General features: G+C 46.8%; 1 protein-coding gene across 1 annotated transcript in view; it reads right to left on the bottom strand.

Moving 5' to 3' along the window:
* LOC119169180 (tyrosine-protein phosphatase non-receptor type 7) overlaps window positions 1-26,785 on the bottom strand; it is a 165,887-nt gene that overhangs the window by 77,625 nt on the left and 61,477 nt on the right. Inside the window, exons 6-7 of the mRNA XM_075886283.1 lie at window positions 18,982-19,065; window positions 2,425-2,524 (exon numbers count right to left, since the gene is read on the bottom strand). Of these exons, the coding sequence (XP_075742398.1) occupies window positions 2,425-2,524; window positions 18,982-19,065 (184 nt within the window). The remainder of the gene's footprint in view (window positions 1-2,424; window positions 2,525-18,981; window positions 19,066-26,785) is intronic.

Here is a 26,785-nt window from a genome sequence, read left to right as displayed (position 1 = left end):
CGCCTTCAATGACAAAGATTCATAGTCTGCACACAGGCAACTAGGTTTATAATGTGAGGTCCTTGCTTGCTTGTTCCTATATACTTTGACTCATACCTACTATGGGGGATCGGCCATTAAACCAGCGGTTATTGTAATGGGCAAAACGAATTTTTAAATTTTAAAGAAGAAAAAATAATTCTTCAGTCATCTAGGAAATGTAACAGTAGATAATCATAAGGTGACTTACGAACAAAGTAGGTAAATAACTAATAATTGAAAGGAATAAATGGGTGGTCTTATAAAAAAACTAAAAGTCCATCAGTTAAAAAAAAGGGAGAAAAAAAGTGATGTGAAGGCACTTCAGGTGTCTCTTCTTCTTTCTTTCGTTCGACCCATATACCACCTACGTCTGGACAGTCTCATATTCGTATGAACTGAAATTGGCATAGCTGGACATAAGTGTATCACAAACACATCCAACACTAGCGCTATTCATGCACACCTGCAATTCAGCCTAGTTGGAAAGTTTTTGTGCAAGCATACAGAGACAAAGAAGAGAAATATATGCAAAGGTACAATCTAACAGTTGTTTTACTTTTTTAAAACATTCACTTCAAAACCCTCAGATCTGCAGGATCTGGTCGAAAAAAGTTATGAACAACGCACATGGCACAACTTGTGACTACATGCTGAAGGAACAGAAGAATGAAATGCTTTTTTCAAGCAAGATGGGTGGCTAACACACTTTTCTTTCACCCTGTCAGTGTAAAACACTTCTGCTATCTCTCTCAAATTTTGGTTGCAATGCTTATAATTGACAATGGCACTATTGAAATTAGGCCTGCCTATAACACATTACAATGCAGCATAGGGCGACCTCTCAGACATGATATATGTTTCCTTAGCCTCGTCATCTGCCAGTTTTCCCAACGTGCCCATGACCACACGACAAAAGAATACCTTACCCTACATTGTTCGCACATTTAACAAACTGGAGCTTGTGTTTAATGCTAGTCTTTGTCACATTGCCGATTAACCAACACACACACCTCTCTGATTTTGTTTTCGGCCGAAAACACAACCTTAAAATTGTAACTTCCAGCCCCAACCTTAAAATTGTAACTTCCAGCTACGCTTTTATTTTATGAGATAGCCCGTGCGCATAAGGAATTGCTACCACTTTCGAGCTAGAATCAATCTGTCCATCCTTTTTTCCTGTCCAAACTTCTTTATTAGCCTAATGCCTATGGCCAGCATCACAGACAACGGGTACCCTGTGGCCTCCAGCCAAACAATTTGTTTTTGAACATGCTATATGCAGTGTGAATACAAGATTATAGTAGTGCTGCCTGAAAGAAATTTGTGATAATGCCACTTGACATGCTTAGAATGATCTGAAGCAGAATTCACGAGCAGCTTCTGAGCCCGAGGCGGAAAGGTCCCACACATGTGGTCTCCCAAAAAAATATAGCTTCCAATTGAAAATTGCAGCTTCTTTTCCAAGGGTATTTGAAAAGTAAACATTTCTTGCCTAAAAAATTAAAAGGCTATAACTCGATTTTTCTGAAGTCCTCCTTGTGAACATCACACCCTAAAAATAAGTAGTCATCTACATATATGTAGATTCTGCCGACTACATCTAAGCACCTTGCTAAGTCTCAATCTATGCTGCCCATGAATATGTCGCTAAGGATTAAGGCTACCTTTAACCCAAGGCAAACTCTCTTTGCCTGGATGTATGTTTTATCTCAGAAACTCATGTAAGTGTTCTCTGAGAACACACATGAGTTTCTGAGATACACACAAGAGAACACGATGCACGTGTTCATGATTTTTTCGACCAGATTGTGCAAATCTGAGGTTTTTATGTGAAGGCTTAAAAAAAAAAAGACTAAAGCAGTTGTTAGATTGTGCCCATTCGTGTGTTTCTCCTCTTTTTCTATGCCTGCTTGCACAAAAAATTCAAGATTCAATATTCATAGATGTAGCTCTTTACAATTTCTTGCCATCCCAGTAGAGGTTACCAAGATGTCATTACCCATTGGGGCTGAATCCAGCTGTCTCCCTCAAATCTATAAATCAAAGAGGATCTATGTTTATGGTCATCATCAAAGTTTGTCTAAACAATGAAGCAGTTTGTATAAGTTGACTTATTTGTTAACCGTGAAACCTATGGGATGCTAACGAAACATACCTACAATCGCATAAAATTCACTTTGTTTTCAATAGGCCTGCAGTGCATATCACTTTTATTTATTTAAATAATGAAGTGCAATACTACATCATGCTGATGCTGCCTACCTAACTTAACCACTAAAGTGTGTGGACGTTTCTTCCAGTCTTCACTCTCTCATCTATCCTAGCACCTCAAATTCCGACTGTGCAGGAAATGGATAAAAACTGAATGACTGAGCCTGAACCCAAGCCAGACAAGACTCATACCCAGAACTCCGAGTGCAGGGCTGCCACATTTGAGAGGCAAGCCTGTAGCTGGGAACGTGTCAAGCGTCGACTCGCTCGCCGCAAATACGGGTCTTGGCACCTGGAAAGTTATGGTTGGTTTGAGAGGCCGAGACATGGAGCACCACAACTTAAGAAATATTAACAGTAACAACAAAGCTAGTTTCAGCACGGAAACAAGCTTACAGAAACCTCCTACTCTTGGGTACACATGAACCAATTTTGAACAATTCATAATGTAGTGCGAAAATTCTATTCCCATAGCTTGGTTTCTTGGATGGAAGAAAAAATGGGGGCTGGCATACTTTATCGAAACGAAAAGAAGCGCAAAAAGTCACAGATGAAGGATGTTTGCACTGTTTTTAATTTCAGTATACATCAATACCAACTAGCCCACTACAAAGCACTAAGCGGTAGAGCTGTTCTTCCTGTAATGGCAACGTCGCCAGTTGCCTTTTCTCATTAAAACGGCACAGTTTATAGGCTCGTTCAAATTGCACATTTCTTTGCGTGTGACATGCAACTCTGCTTACTTCATTGATTCTTGCAGCTAACCTGCATGCTCCTACCACATGCACCAAGCTTTTTAACACGAAAGTCTTGTATGCTGGGATCCACAATGACCTTAGACACATATATCCATGCACGGAAATGATGTAGAAAAAAGCACATGATCGCATGGCAAATTTCTGTCAACGGGAGTCGAACCCACAACCTCTCAGTCTGCCACCACTGATGCCAGTCACGCTATTGACTGCGCCTTTGAAATACGCCTCTTCTATACCACACTTTCCTCTCGTATTGCTCTTGGTGAAGTGGTAAAGTGAAGTGATGCATAGTGACCATGACCTGTCTCAGTGTTTAGCTTCTGCAACGACTCGTTGGTGGAAATCTCTCCCATTGAGCTCATTTCCCATTGTTGATATGCAATTTCAATATTGCATTAAGGGGGACGCAACTTTTGTACCACAAAAAATAGCGAAAAAATCAATTTTTGAAAATTAAGTTTTCAGATTCTGGAACCCTTTTTTCTATTTGAGTCCAAAGTATCTACACTAAAAACCACGCAGAAGTGCTTCAAAAAATTTGTTTTGCCCTCCTAGGTGGCGAAAATTATAATAAAAATCATAACAAAACATCATAGCTTTGCGGTGGCACGGCCGAGAGCCGGCTTTTTGGGCTCATTGGAAAGAGCGTTTCTCTGCTTTCAAATTTTTCGCTCCAGCTGGCTCCTCCATTCAGAAAAACCGCACAAAAGGCTAATACTTGAAGGACATTACAAGGCCTTCGATTGGCCGCATTCGGCATGTCGCCTCAGCTCGCCTCGCCATTGGTCCGATGCTCACTCAAGTAGATCGTCATCTGGTGCTTATGCATCGCGAAGACACAGCTGTCGAAAATCGCTACTTCGTGATGTGTTCACGGGTCGACAGTCACTCGGGATATAATTACACTTTAATAAAGAGCTTTAAGAAGATGCTCGATCAGATTACTGTGGTGCGCCACGCTCGTAGACTGTGCGGCGTGCCTTCATAGTCGTCTTTAGGTCTGTGGACGGCGAGACGAACTCCAAACTTTGCGGGCTAGAACAACATGATAGCGCACTCGAGGCATCGTGGTTTTTCACAAGCAATGAAGCACATCTATCGCTGACTCCTCGGAATTGCAGATGGGCATTTCACGCCTCATCAGCAGACTCCGCAGTCGAGCTTGTCAGACCCCACTGCCAAGGACTGCTCAAAACAGCAGCTAGCAGTTTCGCACGTTGGCACTCGAAAATGCGATACCAAGTGCAGCACACACTAATTTCTAGTCATTGTTGCTGCACATTCCACGCATCGTTGCCAAACTCTGTCACCAAACTCATCACGCGCCGGCTGCATGGTCTCCGTGGCCGCGCACTTCATGGTCATATACAGTGCTGTCAATAAGCCCTAGTGATGCGATTTAGACGTGCTTTGAGCCATGCTTGGTGTTGCCGCGAGCGTCTATGAATGTTCTGATGCAATGAAGGCCTCATAGATTAGAATTTCTGTGACTGGTCATATGATAACGCATTTCACTGCTACAGTGGCAAAAGAACATGTATGAAGCAGGGGTACGAACATGCACTGCTAAAAAATTGTTCTGCCACCAGTTTCCTGCCAATGACTGCTCATTATTTGGGAAGACAAAGGCTGTCATGGTGTGAGCCATTTTCTGACCCAATAAACCTATTTCTATAGAAAAATTATTCAGTGATTATTTGTAAGCTTGAACACATGAAAGATGGGCAATCATTTAAGTATTCCCAATGCCCATAGACTGTTGAACCGCAAAGTGGAATTCGGGAGCGCCCTGTCGAGGATGGTTAGTAGGTAGTTGCTCCCTTGTTATAGTGTCCTAGTTGGACTGCGCAAGACTCAGTGTTAACACGTTTGCAAGAAACGAACACTAACCACTTCGCACGTTTTGTGCATCAGTGAAAAATTCACACCATCTTCCCAAAGAGAGAACCCCGAAAGAATGTGAAGCAGCAGCGTTGCGCAGGGGTGGCGTCACGGTTTGAACGGCACTAGTGCAGGTGCTGTGGTGAGCGTTGGAAGATTCGTTTGAAATGATGGCTGGTGTAGGTCTTGCCATTTCTTTGGAGTGGGCACGGGCGCTGGACCGGAGCTGGCGCGCATTTGGCCTCGACTACCACGGCTTCTAATTGGTGAAGTGCATGCTGAGAGGTGTATGTTTTGGTGGGCGAAGGAGCATTGTCTTTCGGTGTTTTCTCCATAGCAGACAAATGAGCCAAAAGAGTGTGATTACTTGATGTGCGCTCACGCATTTTGAGCGGTAGAGAGCGTGAAGCGAGAGAGCTGACACATACAGACACGTTTCAATGTGTACACTAGGCGCGTGTGAGGTTTATTGCGTGTGAACAGAGGAGTCAGCAGTGTAGCGAGCAGTAGTCGCGGTAGCGGCAGGTGTTGTGGGCGAAGGGATGAGGAGGCCACTGCGGGCACTGCAACAAGCGCTGCAGAGGGAGGGTGTGACGCCAGCGTCTACTACGAGACGAGCTTGACATAAATGCGCAGCGGCCGCATGACCTACTCAGCACCGCTCCAACACCTGCGGTGAGGGGAGTGCGTTCGTATGGATGTACGGAGGAACAGCATTACACAGGCTAGTCAAAGAGCTGTTTCGCATATAATAAACCGGACCATTTGTGAGACAATAAACCTGATTCGTTCTTGCGAGATGTGAAGTTTTCGTAAAGTGAAAAATAGGGTGACTCGCGCTTTCAAATAGTGCACATATATCAGCGTCGCGATATTTTATGTAGCCACATAGTTAAATGTTATCGTCTAACCTTTGAAGCTGAAAAGCACCACATTGTACATGCGCATAGCGTTCGTCAGTGCTTTTGTAAAGCATAAATCCCATAAAATTCATTGTACGCCGGAAGTCGCGCGGGCTCGCGATTTGCTCTTGAAAACATGGCCAACGCTGTAAAGCTTATTTTTGTGAGTTTGTTGACAGATGGCAGCACACTGCAAGCAATTTGCTTTTGAACAAGTTTTAGAGCAAAATGTTCTCCGCACCCAGATAAGCGTGGTGAGTGACACAGTGTTGGTGTTGTCGAAACCATTCGGCGGAGAGAATTTCACATATTGCTTTCAGCAGTCATGTTGAAAGAAACCGTTACGACAACGCGAATTTTTTACTCTACAAAGGAGCTCACTTTCTTTCCTGATGTCATGAGCGGATTTCTTCACCACTGTTCAGCCCTCGACAGCATAGCAGATCTTGTGTCATCGCTTGAATCTGCTCGAGCAAACAGACATTCAGCGTATGTTTTATTTCTTGACATACAGCAAGTGTTTGACTCGGTGCCACATAAGGCGATTATTTGTGCACTGATGTATGGAGGAATTTCAGGTCGTCTGTTACACTTTCTCCGTGATTTTCTATCTGTGCGCAGAATGAAAGTACGCGTTGGAGAAGTACAGAGTCAACCTCGCGCTGTTAAATGTGGCGTCCCGCAAGGCAGCGTCTTGTCACCGCTTCTCTTTAACAGCGTACTTGCTGGACTTCCAGGCCGACTGCCGCAAGAATGTGACTTTCCTATAGGCATAGCGATTTATGCTAATGACATCTCACTCTGGGTCAGTGGTCCGTCACACCATGGTCCATGTCTTCGTGGCATGTCTTCGTGGTCCATGTCTTCGTGGTAAATAAACAATCATAGTCTAGCTGAAGTATCATCCTTCAAATATTTAGAAGTTTTAATCACATCCGATCTGAAATGGAACGAGCACGTCACGTACATTCAGAAAAAGGCAATGCGAAATCTGGGATACTTAAGGAGAATGTTACCGAAAGCTTCTCAGGATACCAAACTGCTAGCTTACAAAACTTACATCAGACCACTATTAGAATATGCTTCAATTATCTGGGACCCATACACTCTAGTTAATACCAATAAGCTTGAGAGCATACAAAGAAAAGCCGCGCGATTTGTTTACAGTTCATACAGCTGGAAAACGTCTCCTACGAGTCTTCTCCGCAGGGCCGGTTTGGAAAGCCTTGCGGTAAGACGTTATCATGATCGGCTAAAATTTTTTTACTTGATGTATAACGATAGACTTCAAATTAACAAGGAAGCATACATCCAGCCGAGCATTTGCCGCCCAACACGATCCAATCGCCCAATGAAAGTCGCTGAATTTTCGTGTAAAACAAACGTCTTCAAAAACTCCTTTTTTCCCCGTACGTGCCATGAGTGGAATCTGTTACCTGCTAATGTTGTGCAATGTTCTGATGTCTCATCCTTTCTTCGTGCCCTGTTGAATTCGGCATGATTTTTTTTTTCTGGTTCAAAGTGTACCCTTAGAAGTGTATTGTTATGCTTGTATGTTATCCTGTTTTCTTCTTTTGTATCGCCCACACCTGCTCAAAGCCTGGCACCCAGGCTAGCAGTAACCTGTAAATAAATAAATAAATAAAATATTGCAGCGAGCTCTGAATGCAACTTCAGAATACTTGGTGGAAGTTGGCCAGCAGGTTTCACTTGAAGTCAGCTGCCATGACGTATCACTGGCAGCAGTGGCATTGCACAAGCTACGAATTAAGCAGAGTTCCCTGTTCTTGCAGTTATCCTGACCACTCGTTTCTTTGCCCGTCCCGACAAAGCCCGTCCCGTCGCATTGCCCGTCCCGTCGTTTGCCCGTCCCGTCGCATTGCCCTTGGAAGGTGCTGGATCATTCACACATGGTCGAGCTGCGACTGCGCGGTCACTTTGCGGCCTGGTGCTAGCATTCGACGATTTCGTCACTCGAGGTCGCTGCCCTGAGAGCAAGCCCTATATATTTGCCAGCACCAGCACCGGCTCTTCATCGGCGGTTATCTTCGTGGTTCTTCATCATCGCATCGCCTTTGAAAGGTGCTGGATCATCTCCACGTGGTGAAGCTGTGACTGCGCAATCACTTTGTGGCCTGCTGCTAGCATTCGACGATTTCGCCGCTGGAGGTCGCTGCCCTGAGAGCAAGCCCTATATACTTGCCAGCACCAGCACCGGCTCTTCATTGGCAGCAGTGGGATTGCACGAGCTACAAATTAAGCAGAGTTCCCTGTTCTTGCAGGTATTCTTTCAAGCTATTTTCTGTTTATTTCTATTTTTTTTTTCAACTGCCACTGCTGCCAAAAATTGCGTTCTGATTCGAATTTTACTTTTTCTGTGTCTGCAATTGTTTTTTTTTATCAAGAGTATCTACCATGCCAACTAATGCTGAACTCTAAAAAAAAAATTGAAGACCTTGAGATTAAAATTAACAGTTTGGCTAGGGACACATCTGAAAAGGTCTTCGGCAGGTTCTTACTCAAGCCGCAAGAATCGGGCATAGATGTTGCTGAACTAAAAAAAGAAGTTGTACCCCTACAATTGAGTGCAGAGCACTTGAGCGAACTTGTCGAGGACCTACGTAACCAAAATGTCACACTGTTAAATGAGAATAAACAGCTAAAAACTCAGAATGACTCCCTCAGCCGCAAGGTTGAGGAACTGGAGCAATACTCGCGCATGAGCAATGTAAAGATCAAGGGCGTTCCCTGCTCTCAGGGGGAAGACTGCAGTGCAATCGTGAAAATGATAGGGGAGAAGGCTGGCTGTCCCATATTGCCTGCTGATCTCGACATTGTGCATCCCGTGCAAACACGTTCTAACGTTAAAATAAACATTATTGCGCGCTTCTGCTCTCGGACTAAGAAATCTGACTACATCAGTAAAGCACGTAAGGGGAAGCTCTGTGCTAGTGATCTTGGTGTCACTGGTGGTACTAACGCCCCTGTCTTTATCAATGATCATTTGACTCCAAGCAACAAGGTCCTTTTTTCCAAAGCCTTAACACTAAAAAAGGGAAAGAACTGGATGTTTCTCTGGACAGACAACTGTCTAATTAAAGCTAGAAAGACTATTAATAGCAGAGTTTTGCGTATTCGCGATGACTTCGATTTGACCAAAATAGACTAAGCCTTGCACAATGTGATCATTGCATCATTTTTTTCTCGCATCAACATAGATGCTCTTATAGAACCAGACCATGTTAAATCATTCATAAGTGAATATAATTCTATCATTCATTTCAATGCTAGGAGCCTGCGTAAACACTTCGATGAAATCCATGATCTTCTTTCTTCATATAGTAACTCTTTTTCACTTATTGCCATAACAGAAACATGGTTATCAGTTGCTGACAAAATCTCCATTGCTTCCCAAATTATAACTCAGAATACTGCAACAGAACAACTAGCAGTCATAGCTTGAAATACATATATCACATTTCTCACATCAAAGAGAAAATAGCATACGGCATCCGCGCTCTGATTAAAACTCGTCCATAATTCAGGCGTTCCACTTTGCTGTCACTCTACTATTCATTCGTTCATTCTCATATTAATTATGGCATAATATGCTGGTGTAACACCTATAACACTCATTTGGTTTCCCTTCAAGTACTACAGAACCAATTCATAAGAATCATTACAGTTCACGTTTTTCTAAGGGTAAATTCCTACTTCATAATAACAACATTTTGACCATTTTAGACCTCCTCGCTTACAACTTAGGTATCACATTCTATAAATACATAACCACCTATCTAAATACATAACCTCCTATCTGCTTCTCCTCTTCCAACCTTGTTGCCCATAGTAATACTAGATATACACGTAACAATAACATCCTTTTGCCTAAGGTAAGTATTAATTATGGTACACTAACTGCTGAATTTTCATCTATAGCATTTTGGAACACAATACCATCTGTTATTAAGAATGCTAGAAACTTGCATCACTACAAGAAAAAACTAAAATCACACATTATGCATGCCTAGCTTTACTGTTTCTTACCATAGCGCTACCTTGTTTGAATGTCCGCATGTTATGTGTTACAACTTTTTGTATTATTTTTCCGTTATACTCTTCACATTACTCATTGATTCATTTAGTTTTCTTTTATGTTTGTTTTCCTTTGGTATGTATATATTGTATGTGTATGTATGTGTGTATATATGTGTATGTATATTGTATATATGTGTGTATATGTGTACACACACACACACACACACACACATATATATATATATATATATATATATATATATACACATAAGGGAAAGAAGTGTATACCTAAGGGCTCGTTTTTCCGTGTTTTGACACAATATTAATGAGATCTAACATAACAGACAGTAATGCCAAGGAATGTCAGTAATGACAGTAATGCCAAGAAGCATCGAACGCGTTATACGAAGGTCGTAGGTTCGATTCCTGCTCAAGGCTGGTTATTTTTTTACCCACTTTTCTTTCTTATTTATTTATATATACATATATATATTTCAATGTTCTGTTGCAATTATGTTTAGTTTATAATTTTGATTATTGCTTACGTTGCCTCTAACATTGTTTTACCTCAATTTGCCCTCAAAAGGCGGTCCTGATACAGTCTTTGACTTTGGGACCTCCTTTTGTATACTAAACACATGTCACATTCTTGTATTCGTACCAATAAAAAATCTAAAAATCTGAAAAAAAAAAAAAGATCATCCAAGGCAACGCCCTCGTCGAAGCCTTAACAGGCTTTACTTCGGAGACACACCGATATAGTGGGTACACCAACAGCGCTACTTGGGTGTAATCATCGATGATCGCCTTTCTTGGGGCCCTGCTGTTAAAATTGTGAGACGAAAAGCGCTGTTTCTGTTCAAGTATGCAGCCGCCTTGACTGCTAGGGGTGAGGGCATTGATCAGAAGACGGCACTACTGGTTTACCAATCAACTGTACTCTCTTGCGTGATGTATGCTTTGCCAGTCTTGAATGTGCCGCCTGCTTTAATGTCCCAGCTGGACAGGATCATCGTGTTGCCCTCGGAGTACTGTTTGGCTTACCTCGTGAAGCACAATCCATCCCACTACTGACTGAAGCACACCAGTTGCCCCTAAAGCTGCAAGCTGACCAGAGAGCGCTACATCATATTGAGCGTCTGAACCGAGCCCCACATGGCAAAACACGCCTTAACAGGCTGTTACAGCGCCCACTTTCTTGAATGGGTAAAATGGCGGCTTTGTTCAATGACATTACTGGCAATTCCGGCACAACTATTCAGTTGCCAACATCAACAGAGCACAGGCCATGTGCCTTCCCTACCCATCTGTCGATTCCAGGAATATGCAAAAGGTGTAACCAACCTGTTTCGGAACTATACCAATTTGCCCATTCACACTTATTTGACAACTTTGAAGACTATGTAAAAGTATTTTCGGACGCTTCTGTACGCAGCAATGGCCTGAAAACATCTGCAGCTTCCTTCTGCCCTTCAACCGATATCAGGCGGTTGTTTAAAATACCGCACCCTTCATCGACGATGACAACTGAGCTAGCAGCGATTGATGTCGCCCTTAAGTACGTACAAGAAGGGTTACCAGCATCGAAGGTTGTCATCCTCACCGACTCTCGTGGTGCCCTTAGCAGACTCACCAGCAAGGAGACCGACAGCCCTATTCTGAGCAGCATCATGGAATCTATTAACAATATTCTGTCACATGGGGTATGCCTAGCTGCACAGTGGGTACCTTCGCACGTGGGTATCGCGGGCAATGAAGAAGCGGATCGCCTTGCTTCGTCATGTAACCATGATGACTGTGACTGTCCGGGAATTCTATGTACGATGGACAACGCCCGTCTGCTTATACGCCAACACCTCCTAAAGCAGCACCCAGACTAGCGTGTGGCGAATGGATCGTTCCCTCCCCGTGTTCGTGGCCGTGGTTTGCCTCGTAGTTCCCGAGCGCTGTTGTACAAACTAACAGTGGGCTCTGTGCTGGTGCGTGAACTATTACACCGTCAAGGGCGTGTGAACAGCCTGCTGTGCGCAGCTTATGGCTCTTGCGAGACACTTGAGCATCTCGTAGTGCACTGTCCCACATTTTCTACAGAGCGGTCTTTGCTGATTAAGGAATATAAATTCGTAGGACTCAAGTGGGCGACCCTAGACGACTACCTCTTTCCGAGTGGTAGTGCTTCCCGACGCGACCAGGCCCACCGAGCTCTCCTTACATTTATGAACCAAACGGACCTGGCCACCTGTTTATAGACGGTCTTTTTTGTACACTGTTGTACACTACCTTTAATTAAAGCTAGCACTGCAAGTCTGTAACTGATTGATTGATATGTGGGGTTTAACGTCCCAAAACCACTATATGATTATGAGAGACGCCGTAGTGGAGGGCTCCGGAAATTTAGACCACCTGGGGTTCTTTAACGTGCACCCAAATCTGAGCACACGGGCCTACAACATTTCCGCCTCCATCGGATGCAAGTCTGTAACTAATCACTGCTCGTGAAGTCTTCGTAATCATGCAATCATGCTGTCAAATCGATTTAGTATGTATCAAATGAACTAGCCTGCCTCCCTGCTAAGTGAAATCTAAATGAGTGTCATGACGATACCCCCCCTCCTCCTCCGTCACAAGGAGTTTGTATATTATGGATTTCGAATAATGATGTTACGGGGAATAAAGTGCACTAGCGAGCAAATGCGTACTGGCGAATATACTGGCGAGCTAATGCGTACGACGCTGCTGCAGTCCGAGCACGTTCCCGTTCAGCACTTCGTCGCCGTCATCCTCAGGCATCTACTTAACCCGTGACATTACCTGCCGGCAGCAGAAGCACCGTCCCGGTGCGATCAATTCTCGAGGCGTGAGAAGTATGGTTTAAGCCGTGAGACGTGCACTATATCAGTCGGGACTGAAGCTGGTACTGACGTGGTATGGAGTGGAGCTATCCCATAGGTCACGCTGGTGACCTTGCGTATGACGCGGTAGGGGCCAACGTAACGGGACATTAGTTTTTCGCTGAGACCAACACGACGTGATGGTAACCACAGCAAGACGAGTGACCCCGGAGAGTACTGTACGCCGCGGTGCCGGCGATCGTAAGCACTCTTTTGGTTAAGCTGCGAGGCACATAAACGATCCCGAGCGACTTGGCGGGCGATGTCAGCTCGGGCCAGGGCATCACGAGCATAAGCAGTCGATGAGGGGGCGTCAGATTGGAGCATGGTGTCCATGGGCAAAGGCGGGTCATAACCGAACAGTAGGTAAAAAGGGGAAAATCCAGCTGTATCATGACGTGAACTGTTGTATGCGAAGGTAACGAAAGGTAAGTGGATGTCCCAATCTTTGTGATCCTTGGAGACGTACATCGCTAACATATTCGTCAAGGTACGGTTGAGGCGTTCCGTGAGGCCGTTGGTTTGCGGATGGTACGCTGTAGTGAACTTGTGGTGGGTAGAGCAGGATCGCAGGAGCTCGTCGACTACTTTAGATAGAAAACAGCTGCCGCAGTCGGTGATCAACTGACGAGGAGCACCATGACGCAGAATGATGTCATGCAGAAGGAAATCGGCTACTTCAGTAGCGCAGCTGGTGGGGAGGGCGCGTGTAACGGCATACCGCGTTGCGTAGTCGGTAGCAATAGCAATCCACTTATTACCGGTGGCCGACACGGGAAAGGGTCCTAGAAGATCGAGGCCGACTCGTAAAAATGGCTCATCTGGTACTTCAATGGGCTGGAGGGTACCAGCAGGTCTCAGAGCAGGTGTCTTGCGGCGCTGGCAGAGGTCGCATGCCGCAATGTACTGTCGCACAGAACGGTAGAGGCCAGGCCAAAAGAATCGGCGGCGAATGCGGTCATACGTGCATGACACCCCTAGGTGTCCAGCGGAGGGGGCATCATGCAGCTGGGCCAAAACGTCTGAGCGAAGATGCACAGGAACGACGAGTAAAAGCTCAGCACCATCAGAGCGGGTGTTGTAGCGGTGCAAGATGTCGTTGTGAAGAACGAACAGTTGTAAGGAGTGGTCAGGGTGGGGAGAGTGCAGACCATTGATAATAGCACGCAAAGAGGGGTCGCGGCGTTGTTCAGCAGCTATGTCGGTGAAGTCGGTAATTGAAAGAACGAGGGCCTCTTGCTCATCTTCCCTCGTGTCAGGGGGATCGACTGGGTAACGGGACAAGCAGTCGGCATCCTTGTGAAGTTGTCCAGATTTATAGGATACGGAAAAAGTGTACTCTTGTAAGCGCAGCGCCCAGTGACCAAGGCGTCCCGTAGGGTCCTTGAGTGAGGAGAGCCAGCAAAGCGCATGGTGGTCCGTAATAACTGAGAATGGTCGGCCATACAGGTACGGTCGGAATTTCGCAATGGCCCAGACGAGAGCTAAGCACTCGCGTTCTGTGATGGAATAATTTTGTTCCGAGCACGACAACAGTCGGCTTGCATACGCGACGACGCGGTGAATGCCTTGTTGCCGCTGCGCGAGCACTGCACCTATGCCGTGGCCACTGGCATCAGTACGAAGCTCCGTGGCAGCAGATGGGTCGAAGTGTGCTAGGACTGGTGGATTGGTGAGATTGTCGACGAGCGACGAGAAGGCGTTTGCTTGCTGTTGGCCCCAGGTGAATGCGACATCCGTTTTGAGGAGGCAGGTTAGAGGACAGGCTACTTCAGCAAACTTCTCGACAAAACGACGGAAATAGGAGCACAGTCCCAGAAAACTTCGGACGTCCTTGGCTGAGCGGGGTGTGGGGAAGTCGCGAACTGCTCGGACTTTCGCAGGGTCTGGTTGAACGCCCGCAGCGTTAACAAGATGGCCGAGTACGCAGATTTGGTGTTGCCCAAAGCGGCATTTGGACGAGTTAAGTTGCAAGTTGGCACGTCGAAAAACATCAAGCACTGCGGACAGACGGGTAAGATGGTCGTCGAAAGTAGTCGAAAAAACAATAACGTCGTCAAGATAGCAGAGGCAGATGGTCCACTTCATGCCTCGAAGGAGAGAGTCCATCATGCGCTTAAATGTCGCTGGGGCATTGCATAATCCAAAAGGCATCATCTTGAACTGATAAAGTCCATCAGGAGTCACGAAGGCCGTCTTCTCTTTGTCTTTGTCGTCTACAGCGATCTGCCAGTAGCCTGAGCGAAGGTCTATTGAAGAGAAATATTTGGCACCGTGCAAGCAATCGAGTGCATCATCTATGCGCGGTAGGGGATAGACATCTTTCTTGGTAATATGGTTGAGATGGCGGTAATCAACACAGAATCTCCAGCTATTGTCCTTCTTTTTAACAAGTACAACGGGTGAGGACCAGGGACTTGATGAGGGTTCGATTATGCCCTTATCAAGCATTTTATCGACTTCTCGCTGTATAATAGCACGCTCCGGGGCTGACACACGGTAGGGTCATCGGTGAATGGGTCGAGCGTCACCGGTGTCGATGCGATGGGTTACCACAGATGTCTGGCCCAAATTACGGTCGCCGAAGTCAAAGATGTCCTGATAAGAAGCAAGCACACGGCAGAAAGCAGAGACTTGTTCAGAGGTAAGCTTGTCAGATAGCATTGGCTTGAAAAGGTCGGAACAGGAACGTGACGAGAACGACGTTGATGAAAAATCGGGTGGCGAATCGGTGGTTAGAGCGGAAACTGTGTGGTCGACCAGTGGTGTAAGATGCGCAAGTGACATGTCGCGAGGATTAACTTGCGCTGAGAGGCCGAAATTGAGGACGGGAAACGAAGTTCGGTTGTCCTTAATGGTAACCACCGTGTTGGGGAGTGCAACATTGCGTGTCCTGGCGACGTCAGAAATTGGGGCAGCAACATAATCACCATCGGGTACTGCAGGATATGGCGAGAGTTGGACTTGGACTGCGGCTTGCGGCGGAAGTCTAAGGAAACCGACAGAGCGTAGACGAGGTGGGCTGGTAGAGACGGTCTCCGAAAAGGATGGTAGTTCGAGCCGAAGAAGACCTTCGGAACAGTCAATGAGCGCAGCGTGTGAAGTCAGAAAGTCGAGTCCAAGGATGAGGTCATGAGGGCAATTTTCCAGTACAGCGAACAGAACTGAAGCTTGATGCTCAGAAATTGTTAATCGCGCAGTGCACATTCCAAGCACAGCAGGAGTACTCCCATCCGCTGTACGAACGGTAGGTGCAATCGCAGGCGTCAGAACTTTTTGGAGGCGGCGGAGGAGGTCTGAGCTCATCACAGATATTTGTGCACCAGTATCAATAAGAGCAATTATAGGTAAACCATCAACGAGAATTGTAAGGAGGTTGCACCGCTGGTGGGGAGTAATCAGAGGATTTGCAGTCCGAGTCGTGTATGCAGCGTCACCTCCGGGGGCTGCACCGGCTAGTTTTCCGAGCGACGGTCGTAGGGAGACCGAGAACGGCGGGGTTGGGGCGAGCGGGACTGACGACACACGGGCGATGGCGAGCGCCTGGTCCGACGTTCTGGATTATGCTCTGCACCTGTCTCAGCACGGTAGGACGGGGCATGAGGTGCACGTTCAGAGCGAGGCCGCCAATCATAGAAGCTCGGTCGAGGTGATGGGGTCCAACGGCTGCGGCAATGGCGAGCGATGTGTCCTATTCGATGGCACGTGAAACATATGGGCCGATCATCATGAGTGCGCCATTCAGCTGGGTTTCGTCGTGGCGCGAACGTGCGGTTCGGAGTGGCAGCTGCAACGACTGGAGCCGAGCTGGAAGTAGCAGGGGCATTTTGATGAGGTGGCGAAATGCTCATATTCGCGATCTCTTGGCGAACCACGGCCTGTATCATTGAAACAGCATCGAGGTTGTGTCCTGGCGCGCTGACGCTAGACATAGCGGGAGCCATAGCCTCGAGTTCCCGACGGACTATTCTGGTGACGTTTTCTGGCACTGGTGGTTGGTGTAGTGTGGGCAAATCTTCGCAAGAGGACGTAGCCGCCGTGTTGGGAAGGCGGTCAAATCGGTGAACTATGCGCCTACTTTTTGCCTGTACGAAGCGACGACATGCTGCGATGACCGACTCCACCGTCGAGCAGTCCTTGCACAGGAGAAAATTGAAGGCGTCATCCGCAATTCCTTTCGGGATGTGTCCGACTTTGTCCTCGTCGAGCATGTCCTTGTCGACCTTGCGGCACAAAGCCAACACGTACTGGATGTACGCGATGTACGGCTCTGTGGATGTCTGGGCACGAGTCGCAAGCTCTTTCTTTGCGGCCACTTGACGTTCGATGGGTTTCCCAAATAGATAGCGCAATTTCTGCTTACAGACGTCCCAGCTAGTCAAGTCTTCTTGATGTGTCTCGTACCAGAGTTTTGCCGTGCCATGCAAGTAGAAGATGATGTTCGCCAACATAAGCGTCGGACCCCAATGGTTGCTGCTGCTGACGCGCTCATATTGAACCAGCCAGTCATCGACGTCGATGCCACTTGTGCCGTTGAATGGACCTGGGTCACGAGGTTGCACCACAACGATCGGCTGCGGGACTGACGGATCTTGTTGACATTGAGTAGCCTGGTCAGTCATTGTGGTAGTTGCAATGCGCCGTCCGCTGCGAAGATCCAGCTCGTTGGGCTGTATAGCGAGTGGTACCCCGCACCTTCCACCAATGATGTTACGGGGAATAAAGTATACACTAGCGAGCAAATGCGTACTGGCGAATATACTGGCGAGCTAATGCGTACGACGCTGCTGCAGTCCGAGCACGTTCCCGTTCAGCACTTCGTCGTCGTCATCCTCAGGCATCTACTTAGCCCGTGACAATACAGACTCATTTTGCCAGATTATCACGGTCCGTTGTAAGGACAGTAGACTGTATCATACATTATAAAAAAAAATGGGCATATTTTTGATGACCCAACTAACCTGCACAATACTTTGTGAAATTTGAAACAAGGCCTGTGCAAACACCACTCTTTACCGTTCAAAGAAACTGAAAACAATTTTGTAGAGTCGCAGGATTTGACTTTTAATAGAATGCTAGTAATAACCTGTAAAATATGTTATGTTTGAAATTTACTATACTTACAGCATGTAAGACAGTACAACAAACTTTAAGCTTAAAAAAATGAAACGATTAGAGGGTATTATGTTCATTTAATCTTGAAGTGGGCTTCACGGCAGTGCGGATTTGTCCTGGATAAGTATTTTCATGCCTTAGCAACCCTTCACAGCAGAGAAACCCCCTCTACGAAGGGTTACAAGTGAAGGAATATACATCCACTTGTTCATTTCGAATACTTACAAATTTGAAATAATTTATATTTGAATCAAAGCAAATTTAAATGCTACAATATTTGCACAAGCATATGAAGCATCCCCATATTCACACAATGCCTTACTGAGGTGTAGTGGGTACCCTGCTTATCCCCAGAATCACGAATATTGGCATAGTGGGTGCTGTCCTACTTCGCAAAAGATTACTATTTATGGCGTAGCCAATACCGTGCAGAAAGCGAAAACTTCAAGAACAGTTGGCCTTGCCATGATAACCCAAAGTTGTGCTCAGAATTCACATGAGGCAGTATTGTAATAATCTTAGAACTGTTTTTATGCCATGTGTGACCATGCGTGGGCATTAAAGTGTCTGTTGAAGTGAATAAAGAATAGCTGAGAGTTTGGCTCCTGTGCTCTTCATTGCCAGTGTTTTGCATCTCTTCATAGTACTGTTTCACAATCACGAACAACCTGCGCAACTATCAGTCAACTAGAAGTTTGGCTTTCCTCAAATGCACCACTGTGTGATGGAGAGGATCGTGTATATTTAATTTCTTTCTTGGCCACAACCATACCTGACCCAGCCTCACATGCACAGAGAAGATACCTTGCAATGGGCCATGTGATCGGTTAGGACTTGATATGGAACACAATGTTGACAGCAAAGATTTCTGTCTATAGTGTCCATATCCCAATAAAATGAAATTGGTGGGCTGTAATAAATTTGCACAAGCTAATGCTGCAATGTTTTCTTTTTTTCAAGCATAAGCATTGAAATAAAGCTGTGCATTTGACTGTGAGTAGATCTTTCAATTTTTCTGCTTCTTGGCTCTCACATTTCCCCATTTGTATGGAGTTGTTATGGCCCCTCTCAAAAAATGTATCAACGGTAGCACATCACTGTACAATCTTGCTTTGGAGAAAAAAAGCTATACATAACCAGTGATTCATCAGATAGGAGACTTACCTGTCCTTGCTACCATTTGGGCTGAATCTACCATTCTGATTTGCCTTGTTCAGATCCAGTGTCAGGGAAGCATTTGAACCCCGTCTGCAGATGTAAATAAAATTAAGACAATAAAATACGAGAGATCTCCATTGAAGGCATTACACAACAAACCTTACTTCAGCTTTACAAACAAGAAAACAACGATTCTAAAACCACTTTCTGTAATGCACGACACACACTAGGTGTTCTTTCATTAAGGAGGGACGTGCCTTTTAAAACGAAATTTCTTGTTTCTGGTTGGATATTTATGAAAATTGGCACCAACACTAAGAATGGCCTCACAGTACTTCGAGCTCGACTATGAAGTGCGCTGCCGGTGTGTAAAATACCTGTCCGCAGTTCCGGGGAGCTAGCGAGTGATGTCTTCATTGCTTGCGAAGAAGCACATTGCCATGAGTGCGCTAGTGCGTCGTTCTTGCCTGCAAAGTTCGTCTCGCCATCAGCGGAGTTAGGTCTAAAGAGGACTTCGATGACGCGCAACCGCACACCCGCTCTAAGTAATCTGATCGAGCATCCGCTTACAGCTCTTAACTAAAGCGTAATTATATCCTAAGTGATAGTCAAGCAGTGAACACGTCACGAACTAGCGATTTTTGACACCCATATCCTTGCGACGCACAAGCAGCAGACGAAGATTTCCCGGAGCGAGCATCGGGCCAACGGCGAGGCGAGCTGGGGCAACATGGCAGCCTCAGCCAATCAGGGGCCTTGAAACGACCTTCAAACATTTGCTTTTTGTGAGCTTGTTTTTAAAGGGAGGAGCCAGCTGAGGTGGTAAATTTAAATTTCAACACGGAGAAATGCTCTTTCCGTTGAGGCCAAGAAGCTGGCTTCCGGCCGCGTCATCAAGAAGCTATAAACTTTTGTCCGTTTCGCCAACCTAGTGCACTTTTCCAAAAATACACGCACACTGATTCACGCAAAGGTCCGTCGAAAATCCCTATGTTGTGAAAACGAGCAAATTCAAATTCATTCTGAAAGTTGAGTGGCTGGACTAACTACTAGAAGTGCTGAGTGCACGAGAAACAAATTTAACATGCCTGAAACGATGATCCAAAAGCGTCGGTCACCGGTGATCGATTTGAATAGGCATGGTAACGAAAGAGTTAATGCACACAATGCCTCCATATGGTAAGGATAAATGGTGCGAAATACAAGCTATATTTAGGCTGGTAGCGAAATTCTCACAGAAACCCACACAGCAAGAAGTCGCTGGCTCATTGCCACTGTCGCCATCTATAGAGAGTGAACGAGTTCACAGCAGCGTTAGCGGAATGCTGAACCATTTTCTGCTTTTTACGCAGCGTTAAGCCTGCCTCGTCAATCTTGTCAACCACTCGTCCGAATTTCTTCACCCAGAAAGCAATGGCATGAACTACCCTTCTTTGATTAAGTTTTGGTCCGTGCACAGCTTGCGTCTTGGTGGCGGGAACGGCCCCATCATGAACCTCGTCAGCTGACATTCAACGTGCCGTCCCCTATGATGACGATATCCTTGCTGCTTCAATTTTCAACCAACCTGGATCGGTGACACTATCAACTAGGCATATAAGGACATCAATGACGCCTGCCTTCTTCAGTGGGCAAGTTCCCAGCAGCTTTAACGGTAATGCTGAGCCGTTTCCTGCTTTTTACGCAGTATATTACCTTCGGAATGCCAAGTGCATACATTCAGATAATTGCTTCACGATGTTGTTGTCTCGCCCACACAGTTTGCCATGTAGCTCTGATATTCTGATTGCTCTGACCTTATAGTCTGCGTTAGCAGGCTTCTTTTGTCCGGCGATGTAAAATTGATTTCGGGGCCTACTAAGTTAAACAAGACTAGCACTCGTTTACGTGGTTCGTCCTTTGTCAATGAGATGGGTGATTCTGATTCTGTCAAAGTTGAGTTGTCTTCAGTGACTCAAATGCTTACAGATTTAATTAAGGGTAAGAAACGTATATCACAAGATATAGCTGATATCGAGAAACTTCATGAAGTTGCCAACTTTAGGTTCAATGTTTTGGAGACTCGTGTCTGCGCAATATAATCGCTTCCTTTTGCACCTTCATCCTCAGCTGCCAGTAATAATGTGAACAGCCATATTCAGCAGCTGGAAATCAAGATCAATCAACTCGTTATGTGTAATGATGATCTTGAAGACCGGTTTAGCCGTATTAACTTGCTGGAGCATGGTTTTGCTGAGATACAGGATGAATCGTCCGACCTTGAACTTTATTTTCGCATCTATACATGGTACAGATAACAGGAACACAGACAAAAATCCACATAGCGGTTTGACGAGGTCTGTGTCCCTTTTTTTCTTTTGTTTTTTTTTTCTTCTGTCTAACCTCTTCCTCTGAATGGTTCAAAAGAATTCTACAAATTGATTGCCCAAAAGAATTCTACAAATTGATTGCCCAAATAGTGAAAGGTGTCACAGATTGGGGCGTACGCAATCCGATCATCCGCGCCCCATTATCATAAAGCTGCCCGATTATCGCAAAAAAGCTATTGTCCTTAAAAACTGTAATAAATTTAAAGGGTCTAACTTTCACGTTTCCAAAGACTATTCATCGTACGTAAGAACCATCGGAAAGAAGATATGGGAAGCATCAAAGTCCTTTCGGAATAATGGCTGCATTGTACGCTTGAGCTTTGATCATGCGTTTGTAGATCAAGTTCGATACAACTAAAATGATGACACTAATAACATCGTTAGGATCCATTCTTGCCAGAAAACACCTTCTGATGTCCCCACTGCACATCTGTTAAATGTTAATGCCAAAAGCCTAGTCAATAGGTTTCCAAAATTTTGTTCGCTTATGACGGCCCATTCACCGCACAAAGCTAACGTAACAGAAACTTGCTTGAATGAACATATTATTACGACGTGTATGTGCCGGATTGATAAGAGGGAATAGAAGTGTGGACTTGGGAAGAAGAAGATCTCTCGGCAGTTTTATCCGGGGCGGCCTCGCCATCCCAGCTTCCGTTCAATAAACCCCCGTACCCCTACTTCAGGCGTAACAGAGTGGTGGAGGTGCTGGGTACAGTATACGTCGACGAACCACGGAGCCACAGCTGTTCGAACTTCGCCGGAGCCGTCGTATTGCCGGTCTGCCACCGACACCAACTGCCATGGCCGAGAGCGAAGGTCACGCCTTCTCAACCACACAAAGGTCAGTGCCAGCTGCACCTCGATATCACTATATGGAACCCCGCCCGTTCGCGGGAAGAGCAGGAGAAGATGTGGATGCGTGGCTGACACAGTACAAAAGGGTGAGCCGGTACAACTGCTGGGATGCCACCGACCAACTGGGAAATGTCGCGCTGTTTCTCACGGAAACAGCTCTGATGTGGTACGAAAACCACGAAGATTCCTTAACAACGTGGGATCGTTTCACTGAAGAGCTCAAGAAATGCTTCGGCGACTCTGATTCAAAAAAGAAGAGCGCGGAGCGCACGTTGGCTCAAAGAGCTCAGACTCCTGGAGAAACGTGTACCACCTACATAGAGGAGGTCCTGATGCTCTGCAAGATCATAGACCCGTACATGACTGAAGAGGACATGGTCGGCCACCTTCTGAAGGGTATAGCAGAGGACGTCTACAACTTTTTGATAGGCAGGGAAGACCTCACTTCCGTCTCCGCCGTCCAACGTCACTGCCGTACTTTTGAGAAGCTAAAGACCCGTCGTATTGCCCCGAAATTTGGTAGGCTGGCAAATGTAACAACGGTCGCCAGCGTCGACGTGAGCCCGCCCGCCGACCTTGCCGCTACTATCCGGACAATAGTGCGGGAAGAACTACAGCGACAAGACACACTGTTCCACGACACCATCCGCCATACGCCTACCTGTTCATCCTACTACCCGGCCCCGTTCGCTCCTCTGCCACCATCAGTATGTGTGACAGACGTTCGCGAAGCTAGGGCTTCGTGGCCACGCCGAGACTCATTCGCGTCTGACCAGCGGTATGACCAACGTCTTCGTCCCGGCCCCGCCCCACAGAGGCGCGCAGCTCCCGTTCAGCAATCTGCTCCACCCCGTTCGGTTAGGCGACCCTACACAGCCCAGCGCTCTCAGCAGTGGTTCGGCGAGCGACCCCTACCCATCTGCTACAACTGTGGCGTCGAAGGCCACATTGCCAGGTACTGTAACTACCGGCAGCCGCCGAGGTACGACTGGCCACCGAGATCCCACCTGTCCGACTTTGCACAAGCACCAACGTTCCCTGGAAGCGCATCTTACGAGACACCAAGGCCGCTGCGAAACCGTTCTCCAGCCTCTGACCGCAGTCTGACACCCCCGCCAGCCCCTCGCTCCAATCGGTCGCCATCTCCTAGGCGCCGCTACCCTTCGCCGCCTCCGGAAAACTAGGCAGCGCGGCCGCTGGGGGTGAGGTCGCTGGTGATTCGCTGCAAGAAGAGATACCTCCACCGGTGCTTATGTTTAAAAACAAAGTGCAAGTTTTTGTTGATGGTGTACATACGATGGCTTTGGTGGACACTGGAGCCGCCGTGTCGATCATGAGTGCTGCGTTCAAAGCTCGTTTGGGAAGAAAGGTGACCTTTTTGTTGGAGAAAGCGATAACGTTCTGTGGCGTGGGCGGCAACTCGTTGTGTCCGATTGGTGTTTGTACCGCGGCAGTGTTACTGAGTGATCAAGTGTTTGTGACAGAATTCACGGTTCTTCCGCGGAGCACTCATGACATCATTCTAGGCATAGATTTCTTGCGAATGTGCGGAGCCACTGTAGACTGTCGAAATGGCGAAGTTATCATAAGTGACGCTGTTCCTCATGGACTTATCGAGAATTCGGGTACGGAAAGCGGTGCGCTCCGAGTCTATGAAGATACCGTTATCCCGGCCTTCTGTGCTGTGCGCGTTCCAGTAGCTTCTTCGCATATTAACGACAATAAGACCAGTTTCGATGCGCTAGTGGAGCCTTTCCATCTAAGTTGTATAAAGAAGAACACGTTGGTACCCCACAGCATAGTTTCAGTGAGTGAAGGTCGTTCAGACCTTTGGACAACGAATTATTCAAACGAACCGGTGCTGCTACCAGGAGGACTTAAGCTAGCGTCGTTTAAAGAATACTCGCCAACAACAGTAGCTGTCCTCAGTGACGTTCGACGGGATGAACAAGTGACCGCCTGCTCAGACAGTTCGAAAGTTTTACCTATGGTTGATAAGGCGCTGACTGCCGACAAGCGCAGAATGCTTGTGGACGTTTTGTTAAAGTACTTGCAAGTTTTTGATTTCTCCCAGAGTGACCCTACGCCTTCCATTCCTCCATTTCGTATACGCCATAGGATAAATACACAAACAGCACAGCCAATCCGACAAAAACCGTACCGAGTATCGCCGTCCGAGCGCAAGATAATAGACAATCAAGTGCGTGAAATGCTCCAAAAGGGCATCATTCAAGAATCATCGAGCCCTTGGGCAGCTCCTGTGATCCTTGTGAAAAAGAAAGACGGTACCTGGAGATTTTGTGTCGACTATCGCCGTTTGAACTCCATCACGAAGAAAGATGTTTATCCTCTTCCACGAATTGATGACGCCTTGGACTGTCTCCATTCGGCGTCATACTTCTCGTCTATCGATTTACGTTCAGGCTACTGGCAGATTCCCATGCATCCAGCGGACAAGGAAAAGACTGCTTTCATAACTCCAGACGGACTTTATGAATTTAACGTGATGCCGTTTGGATTATGTAATGCTCCTGCCACATTCGAAAGGTTCATGGATACCATTCTGCGTGGCCTAAAATGGAACGTCTGTATGTGCTACCTAGATGACATCGTGATCTTTGGGCGCACATTTCGTGAGCACAACGAACGCGTGGACATTGTTCTGGAATGCATTAGAAACGCTGGCCTTGTTCTTAATTCGAAGAAGTGTCATTTCGGCGAGCGACAAACCTTAGTACTTGGGCACCTTGTGAACAAAGATGGGATCAGGCCTGACCCGAGCAAGACAGCAGCTGTGAAAGCGTGCAAACCACCTCGCTCAACGAAAGAGCTTCGCAGCTTCCTAGGCCTGTGCTCGTACTTTCGCCGATTTATTCCCGCATTCGCCGACGTTGCCTTCCCCTTGACCAGTCTGCTACGTCAAGGTACTAGCTTTGAATGGACACATGACTGTGAGACGTCTTTCAACCAACTCAAGTTCTTACTCACATCGCAGCCCATTCTCCGACACTTCGACCCTTCGGCGCCGACCGAAGTTCATACTGACGCCAGTGGCATTGGCATAGGTGCAGTTCTAGTACAACGACACAGTGGAAAGGAACATGTCATTGCGTATGCCAGCAGAACTTTAAGTAAACCAGAACGGAATTACACAGTGACTGAGCAAGAATGTTTGGCACTCGTCTTCGCTGTACAGCGATTCCGTTCATACCTGTACGGTCGTCCCTTCCAAGTGGTCACAGACCATCATTCCTTGTGCTGGCTTGTAAGCCTCCGAGACCCATCTGGCCGCCTGGCACGCTGGGCCCTCCGCTTGCAAGAGTATGACTTCACGGTGTCATACAAGAGTGGCAGGAAGCACGCTGACGCTGACTGCCTTTCGCGGATGCCGCTTACTACAACACTTTGCGATGTCGACAATTTCGATCACCTAATTGCGTCAGTGACTCCAGTATTCCCGGACAAGACCACCTTTGAAAATGAACAGCGGAAGGATGTCAGCTTGGAGCCATTATTTGCTGAAGCACGAGCGTCCACTTTGGCCGGACGCTTTTGCGTTCGTGAAGGATTACTTTACAAGAGGACCTTCTCGGCCACGGGTTCCCGCTTCTTGCTGGTGGTGCCGCACACACTCCGTTCCTCCATTCTGCGCGCCATGCACGACGACGCAACTTCGGGTCACCTGGGAATGACGCGAACACTCCTTCGTACACAGGAGCGATTTTACTGGCCACGCATGCGCCAGTCAGTTGAGCAGTACGTGGCCAGTTGCACTCAATGCCAGACGCACAAATCAGTCACGACTGCTCCGGCTGGACTTCTACAGCCTGTGACGCCTCCCAGCACTCCCTTTGAGCAAGTTGGCATTGACCTCGTGGGCCCTTTTCCACGCTCGGCAAAAGGCAACCGTTGGATTGTAGTGTGCGCCGATTACCTGACCCGCTACTGCGAAACGGCCGCCCTGCCATCTGCGACTGCTGGCGAAGTATCCTCCTTTCTCCTGCACTCTATCATACTGCGCCACGGACCTCCTCGCGTCATAATAAGCGACCGCGGCCGTCAGTTTACGGCAGACGTTGTTGAGGAACTGCTCCGTATGTGTGGCTCGGAACTTCGTCATTCGACACCTTACCATCCACAGACGAATGGCCTTACTGAACGAACGAACCGGACACTGGTGAATATGCTTTCAATGTACGTGGCGTCCAATCACAAGAACTGGGACGACGTCTTACCGTTCATCACGTATGCCTTCAACACTGCCCAACACGAAACCACCGGCCACAGCCCTTTCTTCCTTCTTTACGTTCGACCCCCTCGTTATACCCTGGACACTATCTTTTCGTTTTATGACAATGACGATCCTTCATTAGCTGAAACACTATGCCTTGCAGAAGAAACTCGGCGTCTTGCCCGCCTGCGTACTATAGCATCGCAAGACCGCTCAAAGCTCCGCTACGACAGCAAGCACCGCCACGTCACATATGAACCGGGAGACCTTGTAATGGTGTGGAAGCCTATCCGCAAGCGTGGCTTGTCCACAAAACTTCTCGCCCACTACACTGGCCCATTCGTTGTCCTTG

This window comes from Rhipicephalus microplus, chromosome 2 (assembly GCF_043290135.1).
Source record: "Rhipicephalus microplus isolate Deutch F79 chromosome 2, USDA_Rmic, whole genome shotgun sequence".
NCBI lineage: Eukaryota > Metazoa > Arthropoda > Arachnida > Ixodida > Ixodidae > Rhipicephalus > Rhipicephalus microplus.
This window is presented reverse-complemented; position numbering and strand designations above follow the sequence as displayed.